General features: G+C 38.2%; 1 protein-coding gene across 1 annotated transcript; it reads left to right on the top strand.

Annotated features, from left to right (window-relative positions):
* The first annotated feature begins 25 nt into the window (after positions 1–25).
* On the top strand, positions 26–15,401 carry cavin2b (caveolae associated protein 2b). Its single transcript, XM_019076635.2, has 2 exons — positions 26–893; positions 14,360–15,401. The coding sequence occupies exons 1-2, from the start codon at positions 336–338 to the stop codon at positions 15,239–15,241; spliced, it is 1,440 nt and encodes a 479-aa protein (XP_018932180.2). The 5' UTR covers positions 26–335; the 3' UTR covers positions 15,242–15,401.
* Positions 15,402–16,297: the final 896 nt, after the last annotated feature.

Genomic DNA, 16,297 nt, shown 5'->3' with positions numbered 1-16,297 from the left:
ACCTCCATAGGGTGTGGACAGGCTTTTTAAGCTGTGGGGAAGCCTCTACACGGCTCTTCCAATCGCACCAGAGAGGGAGGGAGAGACAGAGAGAGAGAGAGGAAAGAGTGAGTGTGGCTATCTTCAAAAAGGGGTGGGAACGTTGAACCTGGAAGTTGAAAAGTTATTCCCAAGCCTGTAAACAAGAATCAAAGCTGAAAGAACGTGGTGGCACTAAAACCAACTAGGAGGGGAACTCGGTACAGCCGGACCAGCTCACTTAAAGGTGAAGAAAGGTAAAGAACGAGACCATTTTCCTAAATAAAGTTATCAGTCAAAACCAAAGCAGCTTCAGGATGGGAGAAGATGCAGTGCAAGCAGAGAGGAGCAGCATGGTAAGCTCACATGAGAACCAAGAGCTGGTGGTGCCAAGCCCCAGCCCCACTCAGTCTTCACCCACACATAGCCTCTCACAGCTGGGCACCGTCGCAACTCACGCATCTAGTGGAGAACCTAGCAGCCCTGGGCCTCTGGCTGGGGGAACTACAGGCACTCTAACCAGAGATGGAGCTTCACCAACAGGTCAAGTGAATGCCATCACTGTCTTGACACTTCTAGATAAGCTGGTGAACATGCTGGACACGGTGCAAGAGAACCAGCATAAGATGGAGATGAGACAGGTCGAGATAGAGGGTGCGGTGACAGGCATCCAAAATGATATGACCAAGCTCTCCAAAAGTCACACTTCCACCTCCAACATGGTCAGCAAACTCCTGGAGAAGAGTCGCAAGGTCAGTGTCCACATGAAAGAGGTCAAGGACAAGATGGATAAGCAGGCCTTCCAGGTGAAGAAATTGGAGGCTAATCATGCTCAGCTGATCAAGAGAAACAACTTCAAAGTCCTCATCTTCCAGGTAAATATACAGTGTGTTTAAAGGGGAGCAGTTGGTGGTGGGGTGTTTGATGTGCTCAGGTGAGGACACTAAATGATTGCATTGTGTGGGTGATCATTGCTGCATGTCGGAGTGCACTGAACCAAGTTCAACCGTCTCCAACTCTCATAACAATTAGGGATATTAGCTGAGTCTCATTAATCTAAATGTCATTTGACTAAATTACCTCATAGTTGAAGAACAGATCACATGCCTCCCTCAGGGTGGGTCCATTTCTGAAGCAGGGGAGAAGGGTCATAGTTCAGAGTGCAAAGATGAAACCAATGCTTGAGAGGGTGTGATGTCGCTTAAGGTCATTGTGAGGTGTGATGGAATGGAAGCAAGAACTAGGTGGTCGCCTCTTATCTCTGTCTCTAATGGCTTATGCTTTGGGGTCAAAAGCTCAGACAGACTAACCAAACTGTCGAGTGTTTCTGGGATGTCAAACCTGGTCATATCCATAGCTTTATTTGTGGATGTTTGAGCACCTGAAAGCAGAACTCCTTGTAAATTTTCTACGTAACTCAAAGTATTAACCTCTCAAATACCCAGCTAGAATTTTAGATATCCCAATATTTCAGAAAGAAAATAAGCAGGATTCCAAACTAAGAGAGAGCTAGAGAGCTCGAGAGAGACTCAATAGGGGATGCTTGTTTTGAAGCTTAGCCAAGAGCTATTATTTAAAGCACAATAGCCTTGAATAGAAGGTGTGTCCAGAGATCAGCTACAGTGCAGCATAATGTGTATCCTGTTGTCAGAAGACCCGTGCTGAAATGTGCTATGCTACACCGGCTAGCTGCTGTTTACTGCAAGACCTACAATCAACCAAATGACTCAGTGATTCCAAAGTCAGAGAGCGCTGAGAGAGGCCTTCCATTTCCCCCTCTCTCTTCCCAGCTGTGTGGTTACTGCAGAAGTACATGATGTAGAGAATGAGAGAGGGCCTAGAGGAACACATTTTTAGAAACTCAACTTTCCATCTCTGTGTGAAGAGAGTGTTTAAACTAAGATGGGGAGGTAAATTTCCTTCGATGAACTAGTGTGAAAACATCCTGTAGTTTCTACAGTTGCATTCATAGACAGAGTGCTGTTTGTAAAAGCTGGCCAAAAATGTTGTGTGTGTGTTGCTATGGCACCTACTTTGTTTATTTGGAGGGAAAGTTGAGATTTCCCTCTTTGTCCAAATTATTTCAGGCTCATTACTTGCAGAAGGGGATTTGGTTTGCTGTTCATTTTCTAAACATTTGCAAAGCAGTCCAGGCATGTCTGGTCAGCGTCTAAGGGAATATGTGTTAATCCAGCCATGGGGTTCTTGTGGTCTCCTGATCTGTCCTGCATCTTATTTAGGACGGGTGGGACTGTGGCGGACACAGGGGCAAAATGTTCCCAAAGATTTAACATTTCCACCAGACATGCCTGACAGACCCACACAAACATTCTTGAACAATCCTTGTCTTATTTACTTTAATGTTCCTTCATTAAAGCCCCCCCTTTCACTCTCCCATGGGGTTGCCTGGGTTTGTTTCAAAGGAATGATAGGATCTGACCAGTACTGCAACTATCCTCATTCTTAAACAAACACAACTTCTGCGGGGGAACCAAAACACTTTTTCAAGTCACTAGTGCTAAGTGTTTCACATTTATATACAATTGTCCACTACTAAACAAGCCAAACAAAAACTTTCGGGTTAAGTCTTTGTGGTTTTGTAAGTCAACAAATAGTCTATTTGTCTTTTAACATTTTCAGTTTTATTTCCTGATCTCTATATGTATATTCAGGTGTTCACCACACCCTGCCTGCCTGTGTTTTTCATTTTTATCATTCATTTATTTATTAGGGGTGCTTGGCTCCCCCCTTAGGCGGACTCACAGGCGGGAGAGAGAATGCTGTTCTTGCATAAGCAGAAACTCTGGCTCAAACGCTCACATTCCAGAGGTGGAGTGAGTCTCTCCCACTTTCAAAATGATATAAATAGGCCAGTAACCAAAATCAATTAGAACTCCGTGAAACATGAATCAAGACACTGGTCACCACAGCTATAAAAGAGAAAATGAAGAGGGAGCTTGCAAAGTTTGTTAGCTTATAAGGAGACTTCCTGGATTTAGCCAAACATCATTCCATTTGCAATTATTTTGCATGATGCAACGTTCAGTGAACATATTTAACTAATTGTCCCTGTGTTTCTCAAAACTTCACATATGAATTGTGTTATAGCTCCACAACATCTCCAAGTTTTCATTACATTAGTGAATAATGCTCCAATTTTTTTTTTCATGCTGAAAGCCAAATCTAGAGTAGGAAAGCACAAGATGGAATATTTTTACAACTAGCCATTTGCTATCACCTAATAAGGCTATCTGTGCCTCTCCAGACAGAGAGGGAGAGAGGGGGAAAGGGGGAGAAAAAGTGTGAGTGCAAAAAAGCCTGTAGGCAGAGAAGACAAGAGTGTTTGTTTTCCATTGTCCATCAAAAAGGCATGATCTCTCTCCAAACTCAGATTACTGTTAGAGTTCCCACTGGTGCACTGGTGTTAAGATGAAAATGTTCAAAGATGAGAAAAGGGCTTCAGTTCACTGAAGATTTGTAACATAGCTGTTGCTCAGTGATATTCTAAAAAAATAAAAAAATAAAAAATAAATGTGTGTGTATGTGAAAATTACACAAAGATCTGGAACTGTTTTTTGGAGCTACTAATTCACTATAACAAACACAAATTAAATACACATGGAAACCTTAAATAAAACTGATAATAAAAAAAGATAATTTCACAAAATAAAATAAAAAATAGCAAATTACGCTGAAAAAACACCACAGTATTAACATAAGTGTATAAGCTGTAATAATTTTTGTTGTTGTTGTGAGGAAACAACAAGATGATATTAACACTTCATTCCTGAGAAACAAATCATCAAAGGTTAGTGCATTAAAAAAAGAAACACAATTTTTCTAAATATGTAATGTGTGAATGTTGCTGTCACCAACAACTGTTACTGAAAAGAGTATAAATCAAATTTCATCTGAATAGAACTGTGAATAGTGTATTTGTTGAGCTTACGTGTCCATGTATGAGAAAACATAAACATCAGAGGTGTAAAATATATTGTTGAACTAAAAAGAATCAAACTTCATTGTGACGAAATAACAAAAAAAAAAAAAAAAAATTGTACATGCAGATATTTACACCTCTAGCGGGTAGGTGGCCTTAGGGTCCGACCTGCACCATTCCACTGGACAGGGTTAAATACTGGATAAGCATGTGAAATGTGTTATATGAGAGGAATTCGACATGTTCATATGCATGAGACTGGTGACAACTACTAGGTGCTCATAAGAATCATTTGTTTTAGGAATCAAGCTATACTCATCAAATATACTGTGCTTCTGATGCACTAAAAAGGCTCATAAAAGTAGTTTGTTTGTGAAATTTACTATATTCATGATTAAAAGAAAAAAATCTATATTTTTTAGCCAGCCCTCCTACGCAATAAGTCTTACTTCTGTCAAAAGAATGAACAGACATATTAAATTATAAAACACTTGTCACTGTAGCGTTTACTCTGTACATTTAAACACGCAGCATGTTTATAGTTATCCTGACAGCTGTTCAATATACTGCCTGCAGGTGCTCACCTCCTTTTTTTTAACAGCCAGAATGAAATCAAATGAAATGCAAACAAATCATTTAAATTCATATTTGACAATCAAATCAAAATTGAGCACAAGCATACAGAAAATGTATACACTAAGAAACTAATGAAAGAAAAAACAAACAAACACAAAAGCACACTTGTGGTAGCGCTATATGATAAATACTAAATTATTGAAGCAGATGAAGGCAACTGATATTCTCAGTGTCTGACAGAATTGTAAGTTAACACTAGCTGGGCCTTCCTGAGCTGGACATATGCTGTAATGATCTACAAAAAACAGACATCCTTTTGCACTAGCGTTACAAAAGCTGAAAGAACTCTGGATCTTTGGTCCTATCTAAATACACACACACACACACACTGAAGAGACAAAAGCTGTTATTGTGTGTGTCCTGTGACAGGGAGCAATGCCAGCACAGAGGGAAAACTATACACACTCATAATGCCATTGGAACTCACAGGGACATACATGCTGGGACAAACCAGCCCAGAAACAGACTACACATCAACTACAAAGGAAACTTCAACAAAACCATGCCCTTTCACACTTTCATCAACCTCTTCTTTCAGAATAAAGGTTAAGTAATAAATAAACCCATTTAGGCTGATATAAGACCTCTGATTCACATCAGGGTCCTGATTACCCTGTTAAAGTTTATTCTGCAATAATGACTCACTGACTGCACATTATTCCACTTATTACAGAGACTACTTTGGGGGGAAATATTACTAATGGACAAGATATACTGAAATTATTACATTGTGTGAGGGAAAAAAACTGATTGCAAAATGCTGAGACTGAACAATCAGAATCATGTGTTCTAGAGAGCCCTGTAATAGAATGTGCATGTACATTTAATTTTTAAAGATGTTAAGTATATAATTTGGAGCTAAAACTACCATATATTCAGTGATGTGACATCAGTTATTTTATAATATAATGTGTTTGAGGAAGTTCTGGGATTAAGTTGAAGCTCATGACAGAATCAGAATAGCCATAATTGCAGTAAAATGTTAAGGTAGTTTTAAATCGCACTATACAGGCATATGAATGAATCGCATTTCTCGAACTCTGACAAAAGAACATTTCTCAGTGAATAATTGCGATAATGGCAAGTAGCATGTTTGAAGAGATTTGCTTATGTCATGTAAACATCTTAATCCATGTAATTCCTTACTTCAATCACTGCCAATTCTGCATGTAAACGTGGTTATTGTTGTGTGAGGTTTTTCCACTGCTGATTTTTTTAGAGAAGGTTTCTTCAACTCAGCTCTTCCACCCCATCCTGCTCCAACTATTTTGTTCCGCCTCACATCTTACACACGATGACACATACACACCCATATAACAGTACATTTCTTGCACACACAAACAATGTTGAACCTATTAAGCTACAGCTTACAAGTACGAATTACTCATAATGTATAATATATAATAGTATAGTATATATAATAGTGAACATATTTTAAATATATATAATTATTAAATTAGACCAAGATATAGGAAAACAACTTTATTATTTCCTTAAACATTTTTTGACCATTTAAGTAAAAGTTTTCCCAAAACTGAAAATTTGCTTAAATTGTACTCGTTCACCAATGGATCCTCTACAGTGAATGGGTGCCGTCAGAAAGAGAGTTCAAACAGCTGATAAAAACATCACAATAATCCACATGTAATCTACATGTCTGCCATCCATCAATTAACATCAAGTGAATTGTCCATCCTCTGTTGTCCTCTTGCATAAAAAAATGACTGTTCATGCTTATAAACGGTGCTCAATCTGTGCATATTTCTCTCCTTATTCAGATTAGATTACTTTTTTCACTAAAGAAAGCAATACTATATATAAAGTATTAAGCCAGATGCAACTGTTGGAAATTTAAAACATCTTAATGTTGGACTTGTTTCTCAAAAAGTTTGTTTCGCATAAACCTGCTTCCACATCATAAGATGCTGATGAACTGGAGGGGTGTGGATTACTTGTGGATTATTGTCATGTTTTTATCATCTGTTTGGATTCTCATTCTGACGACACCCATTCACTGCAGAAGATCCTTTGGTGAGCAAGTGATGCAATATTAAATTTCTCCAAATCTGTTCTGATGAAAAATCAAACTCATCCACATCTTAATGGGCTGAGCATGAGTACATTTTAAGATTTTTGGGTGAATCAATTCAAATTTCAAATTCTAAATTGTAATTTTTGGGTGATCTACTCCTTTATTTGAAATTAAGCGTCCAATGAGCTAACTAGCTAAAATGATTTACCAGTGGTATCTGAAAGAGAGAAAGTGGCATTCTAGTTAAGTGTGTTAGATTATTGCCTCATCTTGTTGGGTTGCAATAGAACACTATTACAGACAGGGGCGGACTTACCCATTAGGCAAAGGTAGGCGACTGCCTTGGGCCCCCAAAAGCCAAGGGCCCCCTAATGCTTTTCATATAGGAGATGCGCATTAAGCGCGGACACGCGAACGGTTGCTGTTTACGGTGTTTATGCACGACAATCGTCTGCGCGTCCGAGTTGAAGGTGCTTCTTGTGTATCCAGCTTGTAGCAAAATAAAATTGTATGCATCTAAAGCTGACTGCCGCACGAGCGCGAGGTCCCTCTTTCCCAGCGCGCGCACACTTCTCTCTCTGCGTTCAGCGCGCGGCTGAAAGGGGCTGCGCTTTCAGTTAAAACACTGATATGTTGCTTCTCTAATTTTACATATAAGTATAGCTGAAATCACAGCACACAGCTATTGTCTTCAAGCTATTCTGTAGCCTATTTGATTTTTTATCAGACGACGGCACGATTATATATTTTTTTTGCAGATTAACTTCTCGGAAGGGAGAGCTGGTTAGTCTTAATGGGTCGCGTTTCAGTCACTATTTCATATTCATCCCGTTGTCTGACAACAAACAGTCAAATGTATCAATGAAAACAGTTTTGAGAATTTATCTGCATCAAAATACAGTATGTGGCACAGAGAGGCAAACAAATGTAATAATAAATAATAAATGTACATTTTGAATGTTCAGAAGTGAGCTGCCCTGTCATGCGAAAATGCAAACAGGTTTGTGTAAAGTGCTCAGTGCAAAGAAAGAGAAGTAATAGGAAGCTAGTATTTCTGTTTTTTGTTTTTCATGTGTCTAATAGAAATGAACAAGTTCTTTGAAAAACATCTGTGACCTATGAAACATGTCTACTCTTCATGCTCTGTTAACTGGTTTCACTAATAATAAACATTTATTGCATAAATTAATTTTTTGCATTACAAAAATGCCTTAAAAGAAAGTGTTACAGGTGTGCATATTGACACAGAACAATGAGTTTTAAGATATGTCAGAGCAAGATATTTTCAGTTGAGACAGCTCAAACATGCATTTTAGTCTGGGACTAGCTTAAGCCTTGTGAAACCATGGGGAAAATATTCATTTAAGGTACATTTAGAACAGATAAAAATGTGCAATTAAGTTGTGATTATTCACAAGTTAACTCATGACAATCATGCCATTAATTGTGATTATATATTTTAATTGATTGACAGCCCTAAGTTAAAATGACTAAAATAAAATGTAGGCTTACGCTGGTAACTCACATTTTCATTTTACCTGATAAAGTACCATTTATGAGCTGAGCTGTTTTGTTTAGAGCTGTTACCCCGGGGAAACCACTATATTTCTGACTCCAAAAGCACCTCCTACTGGCAGAGAATGAATGTGCATTTTCAATAATCCAGTCTGCAGTCTTTGTTCAGACCAATGCGAATATTCACTCACATAAATCTGTTTTAAATAATATAATAATTTATACTTCTGACTCATCCCAGAAATATAAAGTTTCAGTTGTGAGGTTTATCATTTTATAATTTATTTTGTTTTATGTTAAAACTAAAAAAAAAAAAAACGGTAAATCAATTTCTATTTCGTGGTCTACAACATGAAATAATAAAAGTATCTGCTAAATGAATAAATGTAAATTAAAGAATCCCATTAGAACATGTACATAAAAAATGTAGAAACATTGGACACAACAATCTGGCACCATTGTGCAGCAGCAAGCATCACAACAAAAAAGGACCTCGAGGGTTGATCTAGGTAAATGTGTGCAAATGTATAGGGCCCCATTCCTATATTTGCCTGGGGCCCCCAATTCACTAAATCCGCCCCTGATTACAGAAACAGCTGAATTACCATCATGCTACAAAATAAATAAAAAGTTAGTAGCTATTTTACTCCTTAGTTAGTTATTACCAACACTCTAAACAAACATTACTCTCTTTTCTCTCTTTCAGTGTGTTGCAAAGATCCCTGTTTATTTTTGATAGAGACAGAGAATGTACATGCATTTCACATGTGACGCAAAAGCAGAGAACATGGGTGAGTGTATTAGGTTAAACAGCTGCTTCCTGTCAGATAATGGCCAGAAGGAAGGGAAATGTAAGCATTAAAATTTTTCAGGGAATTAAAGGGGCTAGAGGTCCTACTGCATCACTAAAGTTAAAAACATAGCATGAGCTTAAAAATAACCCCCCACTTTCAAATACAGCCACTTACAACTCTCCCTCTACTCTCCACACACCATGCACCCCTGAGCTAATAATGTATTTACCCCCAATACTTCATAAGTAGCCCTCAAGGTGACGCATATGTCAAGTGTGTTTAGAACATGAAGTGAGTTTTAAGAAAACAACTGGATAGCGTCTCTGATAATGCTATAACTGACAGCAAAAAGAGGAGAGATCATGGTACAGCGAGGTGCCTGAGCTTGTGTGTGTATATCTGTGGACATACACTAGCCAAATGTCAAACATTTGGACACATCAATATAATAAATGAGATATGTAATATACAAATGGATCTACAGGAATTACTGACCAAACCATGTTGGTATATATATATATATATATATATATAATGGAGAACGGACTTCTCAAGCTTCAAGCATAAAAGTACCATTAAAAATTAAACATAATTATATTGAAAAAAGCCCATGATATTCTTTTGTGCCTTTTTGTTGTCTGGAACGATTTTAAGACTAATTTTGAGTAACAGCGGGCATAAAGTAATGCAGGCATTTATGTGTCTAGGACCACATCTGGTCAAATAAACATCAAATAAAACCCAGTCTTTTTTTCCTGCACAAAGACTCAAACTCACGCTGTTTATTAAAACATTCTCTCTAAAAATGGACTCTCCTATAATAACCATGAACCGTAACAGAAACTGTATTTACGCCTTATATTTTCGTGCATATATGAGAAAACATAAATGAAAAAAAAAAGTTGTGGCATTTGCCAAGTATGGTAACCCATACTCAGAATTGGTGCTCTGCATTTAACCCATCCAAGTGCACACACCCCCGGAGCAGTGGGCAGCTATATCCAGTGCTCAGGGAACAACTGGGGGTTCAGTGCCTTGCTCAAGGGCACTTCAGCCAGGGGTATTGAGGGTGGAAGAGAGCACTGTTCATTCACAACTCCTGCCAGCTCCAAGACTCAAACCTGCAACCTTCTGGTTACAAGTCCTATTCTCTAACCATTAGGCCATGGCTGCCCCTCAGTTTGTAGCTGATCTATCAACTCTGCTATCATGAGTGCCTACAATGCCTGAGGCAAGAGGGACCGGTTAAGTATGCAAATGAATCAAGCCTAGAGTATCATTTGACAGGCTGCTCAACGTGAGGTAATCATGATCTTTAGTGACAAAAACATAATTTAAGAAAGTCCAAAAATTCAAACACAACTAGAATATGAAAACAATGTAGATGTAGAGGTTAAAGTCATTTACAAGTCATTTCCAAATCTCGTACCTAAAAGACAGAATGCATGGAATGAACTGTTTGGTTCCCCACTGAGAAAATGACAGGAACTTGTGTCTCTGGAGGCCTTAAGGAGAAATTCTTTAACCTGTTTGTAGCTGACCTATTGTATTTTATAATTTGAGGGGTGTATGATTTTGCCATCAGCATAAGCTGTTCATATTAAGTAATTTAAGATACGCGGGTTCCGGGGACAAGCCTGAAACTGCTTAACTAGGTTAAGTCAAGAGAAACTGTTCACTTTAATCAGTACAATTACGCAAGCTGCTGTCAGACACGTATCAAAATGTCAACACTCCACTCTCATTCTTAGAGACTTTCCTACATGCTGGGGATTTGTGAGGTATAACTAAAAAGTGGTTTAATGACTGTTGATAGACACTCTTCTTACCACGCAGGCTAGTCCAGTTGCTTAGCACCTTTTCCCTCTACCTTTTCAAAATAGCAATTTGAGCTACAGATTGCCAACTATACAGTCTTGAGGACAGTACTTGAAAACATGTAAACACAAACAAATGTAAACAAAGCAACAGAGGCATCAGAGGCATCCAAACAACACAACAACTCCCGACACAGCACTGACTCCTCTGAGTTGAGTAAATTGTGACATAAAACCTAAAGTTTAATCTAAAGCTTTGCCAAATAAATACATGAATAAATATCATTACTTTAATGCAAAGCAATTTCATTATTTCATTCATTGTCCTTATTGTATTTTATTTATTGTATTATTAATCAAGGGAAAAAAATATATTTTGTATAAATTATTTATTATATGTTACATAATAAATATGTATTGCCTTTAATATATGTAAATTTAAATTGAAAAGAATGATTCTACTTTTATAATCTTTACAGGAAGATGCTGTCACAGTGCAACAATTTTAATAATTCTAAAACAGTCATTTTTTATTTGTGGTGAAATGTGACCTGGTAATTTTGTAATAGGTTTACTACTAAAACTAATATTTCTAAATATGACCCTGAATGAGGACAAATTTTGTTTATTTGTTCTTGCTAGGTTACAATTTTAACTTGGTGCTATAAACAAATAACATAACAATTCATAATCTGTAACATTCATTATTGTCTAAATCATAATCAAATTTTCTGTGTCAAATATCACAGACAATATCACTGTTATAAAACACTTTGTATATCTATTCTTTTCTTTTTTAAAGCTGATTTTTTTATTTTATTTTATTTTTTCTCCAGAAGTTCCCCTTTAAATGCTTTAAGTGGAATTTGCCTTGTGAATCCCAAAATGTTTTTGGCATCTCTACAACTATTTCTTGATGTTTAATATTAAACACATTCTCAGGAGGTTCATGAAAAACTGCACCTTGCCAAAAAAAAAAAAAAAAAAAAAAAAAAAAAAACCCTCTAACAATCCCATCACAACAAAAAGTGACTAATACTCTACTTTACCAAAGCAGCTGGAAGGAAACCATACAAACATACATACAACACTTTGCTTTCATGATCCTTAAATGCAAATATACAATTACGAACAATGTTATGTTACAAGCTTTGTTTATAAGTCCAAGTATCAAAGTTTACTAGCTGGTAACTCAGAGACTGATGGAGCATGGAAATTCTATGTTAAAGCTTGCAGGGAGTTGGCCAGATTCATTCTTAAACTGTGCCAGCAAAATCATACCAATACCTTTGATCTATATTTGCCGTCCAAAGTAAAGCTCTTTCGTGGGTGGACAGATCTGTTATATCCCAAAAGCGGTATTTCAGCCCTGGTTTAGCACGTTGCATATATCCACAGGGATTACCGTCAGTCATAATGTATCCTTTTTGTTAGTTCTCTTCTGTTAGGTTAAACCTATTCCTCCACTTTGACAGGCCAAACCTGCATTCCCTCACACACAGAGAGCTTCAGAGGCCAGAGTTACAACAGGCAGTTGTAACATAAACAGGGGAACACAATCTTTCTATCATGTTAGAAGAGAAGATGTAAGCATTAAGGCCCTTTGCAGACATTATACCAAGATAGGAAGTATCAAGGCATGTTCAAATTCAATGTTTGCTTAACATTCTACTAAGGTACCTTCATCTGTTTGCTTTTCGAAGGCAGCTTAGATGTTTCCTTCACTGCTTATTATATCTCAATTCGGTGTGCGTGCTTTGGCAGCTGATAAAAAAAATAAAATAGAACCTGATGGAGCTATTGACCCTTCGCAAAGTCCCACCTCCCTTAGTTACTGTTGCTACATCCGACAAGCCATGGCACTCTCACGCCACACATCATGTTCGCACACAGTGAAAAATACATCATGGAGCAAAGAGGACACTGACAACACACCAACAGACAAGACAGAGCAGGTTGCTTTTAGTATGAAACAAAGTCTCCGCTTTAAAATGTTGACTTTTTTTTTAAGAAATTCAACCAATAAATAGAGTTTTGTGTCTCTGTTATGTTTGTGACAGATCGCTGTAGCGCCTCAGTTCAAGCAGTGTGTGAACCAATTATCTATTCCTCTTTACTAGTTATAGCACAAAATAAACATGAGTGAACATCAGAAGGTATCTTGTTTCAACCTCAGAAAGACGTCAATACACACCAAAAGTTTGATGTTTTCTTCATAATTTAGCCCTAAGAGAACATATATACCCAAATAAGGGGGTATTTGCATTCATATACGTTTTGTGTGCTTACATTTCAGACTGTTTGAAAACAGCATAGTTAAAGTGATTAACTGGGAGGTTTCCTACGTGACATGACTTCATTTGTATTAGAATTTAGACTCTTATCGCTAAGAGAGAGTCTCTCAGGCGCTCCTGCGCATTTCTGACATGCCATGGAACTTTCTGATGGGTGGGGGGCAAACAGGGCTTCTGTCCAGGTGTCCCTATTGCTGCACTCCACCCAAATGATTCCTGAACCTCATCCTACTCCATTTCAAAGCCCTACACCAGACTTCCCTGCTTTCTCTCTTTTTCCAATTGCCCTGCTCTCCCTTTCTTTCTGTCCTGGCTGTCTTCCAAAACTCAGTGGAAACTCTGATATGAGTTGTGTAGGGTCATGCCTGGCCTTCCTTCCTATCGTCTCATTATTCTTCAGCCTTTATAAGTCTCTCCATAAAGGAAAAGTGGGTCGGTACACAATGTTTTTCACAACAGATGTTCTTGTCCCCTTGTGTCATTTTAAAAAGCATGCATCCACTACTCAACTTCACTGCATATAGTGCTTCATATTACAAGCTGAGCATAATGACCTTGATGATGTTTATGACACTGTATATTCTTTTAAAAGACAAATTCTTGAAACTATAATAAAACCTCATTGTGTGGTCAAGAAGGTTGACAGCTCTTTGACAGCTCACTGTACTTCTAAGTGCAACAAGTACTTAATTAGTTTAAACCCCTTCATAATGGCCCCTGCAAAGTCAGGCAAACCATTAGCTGAAGGTGTCCTGTTGTACATTTTAAGAAGTTTTTTCTCTCTTTCTGTTGCTTTGATCCTGCCAAGAAACTTTACAGAGTACCAGAGACAGTGGCTTCTCTTTTTTTCATGTTCATTTTAAGTATTTCATTAGATTCATTTGATTATCTCTTAAGCTATGGACCTCACCATAAAGCCTTTACCCTTTTCTAAAAGGCATTTTGATTATCTTAAGACCTTCTAAAAGGCATTAATAGAGTATGATGTTATGTAGAAACGATTAGAGATATCTCCCACACACACGACTGCTCTATGTATCATCAACATTCTTACACTCCAGTTGTCTACTCAAAAAAAAATAAAAATTACTAATCTTGTAGAGGAAGCAATTTCAGCACTGACTTGGATTATTCTATGGTATTAGTAACTGGGAAACCACTGCCTATACAATAACAAAGATTCTAAAATCTAAAAATTATGAGCACCAATTTTGGCAGTATTTTTGTATTAAGGGCAATCGTATGTGGTGTGAAAATAATGCTGTATGTGACCTGAATAATTTATTAGATCTTTTCCATTTTTTGTTGTGCAGGAGGAAAATGAAATCCCTTCAAGTGTCTTTGTGAAGGAACCTGCAGCATTACCTGAAGTGGAGGAGGAGACCCCGAACATTGATGCCAACCGTTCTCAAGAAGAGGGCCTTCAGACCATCGCCCTCTCCTCGGATGAGGAGCAGGGACCAGAAGAGGGCGATGATGAAATTTTGGCCGCTTTGGACCTTGAGAGTGAAACCAGAGTTGAAAAATCTCGAGCTGAGAAGATCAAGCGCTCAAGTCTGAAGAAAGTGGACAGCCTGAAGAAAGCTTTCTCCAGGCAGAATATCGAGAAGAAGATGAACAAGATCAGCACCAAGATTGTGTCCCCAGAGAACCGTGAGAAAATCAAGAAGAGTCTGACACCGAACCACCAGAAGAACCCTAGTGCCAAGAGCTCCTCTTTCAAGGTCTCTCCTCTCACCTTCAACATCAAGAAGAACCGCAGTGGGGATACTGAACCAGAGGCTGAGGCCTCAGCTCAATCCGAGAGCACCATTGCCTCCATCGAACTGGCCCCGATTGAGAGCCCAACTGAAGACCTGTCTTTCAAAGAGGTCCACTCCCAACTTGCACCAGCACAGGAGGAAGTAAAGGCAGCAGTGGAAGCAATGGAGAAAAAGGAGGTGCCCAATATCCTGAATGGCACAGCCGAGGTTGAGCTGTCGATCACAGAAGTAAGCGAGGAGTATGCTCTTTCTGCGACCCTGCCCCAGGACGCCTCCCAGATAGAGATGTCCCACAATGCTTTACAGGGAGAGGATGAAGAGGAAGGAGAGGAGGAAATGGAAAAAGAAAGAGTGCAGAGTGAAGACAGCCCTCTAGCAGAAGCTGCAGCTGCAGGCCAAGCGGAGGGTTTTGCTGTAGGCCAAGCATCCTAATGTCCTGACCCTCCATTCCAGCCCCAGGACATCCTCCTAAGCTGAAAAAAAAAAAAACACTCTCTCCCTTATCAGTGCCAGCCATCCCTGCCATGAACCCAGATGTCTGCCCTGTCCGCACTGAATACAGACTTACAATACAGTCTATTCAAAGGCAAAATCAGGGGCGGATTTAGTGAATTGGGGGCCCCAGGCAAATATAGGAATGGGGCCCTATACATTTGCACACATTTACCTAGATCAACCCTCGAGGTCCTTTTTTGTTGTGATGCTTGCTGCTGCACAATGGTGCCAGATTGTTGTGTCCAATGTTTCTACATTTTTTATGTACATGTTCTAATGGGATTCTTTAATTTACATTTATTCATTTAGCAGATACTTTTATTTATTTCATGTTGTAGACCACGAAATAGAAATTGATTTTACCGTTTTTTTTTTTTAGTTTTAACATAAAACACAAATAAATTATAAAATGATAAACCTCACAACTGAAACTTTATATTTCTGGGATGAGTCAGAAGTATATAAATTATTATATTATTTAAAACAGATTTATGTGAGTGAATATTCGCATTGGTCTGAACAAAGACTGCAGACTGGATTATTGAAAATGCACATTCATTCTCTGCCAGTAGGAGGTGCTTTTGGAGTCAGAAATATAGTGGTTTCCCCGGTAACAGCTCTAAACAAAACAGCTCAGCTCATAAATGGTACTTTATCAGGTAAAATGAAAATGTGAGTTACCAGCGTAAGCCTACATTTTATTTTAGTCATTTTAACTTAGGGCTGTCAATCAATTAAAATATATAATCACAATTAATGGCATGATTGTCATGAGTTAACTTGTGAATAATCGCAACTTAATTGCACATTTTTATCTGTTCTAAATGTACCCTTAAATGAATATTTTCCCCATGGTTTCACAAGGCTTAAGTTAGTCCCAGAATTAAATGCATGTTTGAGCTGTCTCAACTGAAAATATCTTGCTCTGACATATCTTAAAACTCATTGTTCTGTGTCAATATGCACACCTGTAACACTTTCTTTTAAGGCATT

This window comes from Cyprinus carpio, chromosome A6 (genome assembly GCF_018340385.1).
Source record: "Cyprinus carpio isolate SPL01 chromosome A6, ASM1834038v1, whole genome shotgun sequence".
Taxonomy (NCBI): domain Eukaryota; kingdom Metazoa; phylum Chordata; class Actinopteri; order Cypriniformes; family Cyprinidae; genus Cyprinus; species Cyprinus carpio.
Note: the sequence above shows the minus strand (reverse complement) of the source record. Positions and strands in the feature narration are given on the sequence as shown.

Excerpts from the sequence above, each read along its gene's own strand:
- cavin2b (XM_019076635.2), top strand. The coding sequence starts at position 336 with ATGGGAGAAGATGCAGTGCAAGCAGAGAGGAGCAGCATGGTAAGCTCA. Across the intron at positions 894-14,359 it reads TCAAAGTCCTCATCTTCCAG|GAGGAAAATGAAATCCCTTC; the intron begins GTAAATATACAG and ends TTTGTTGTGCAG.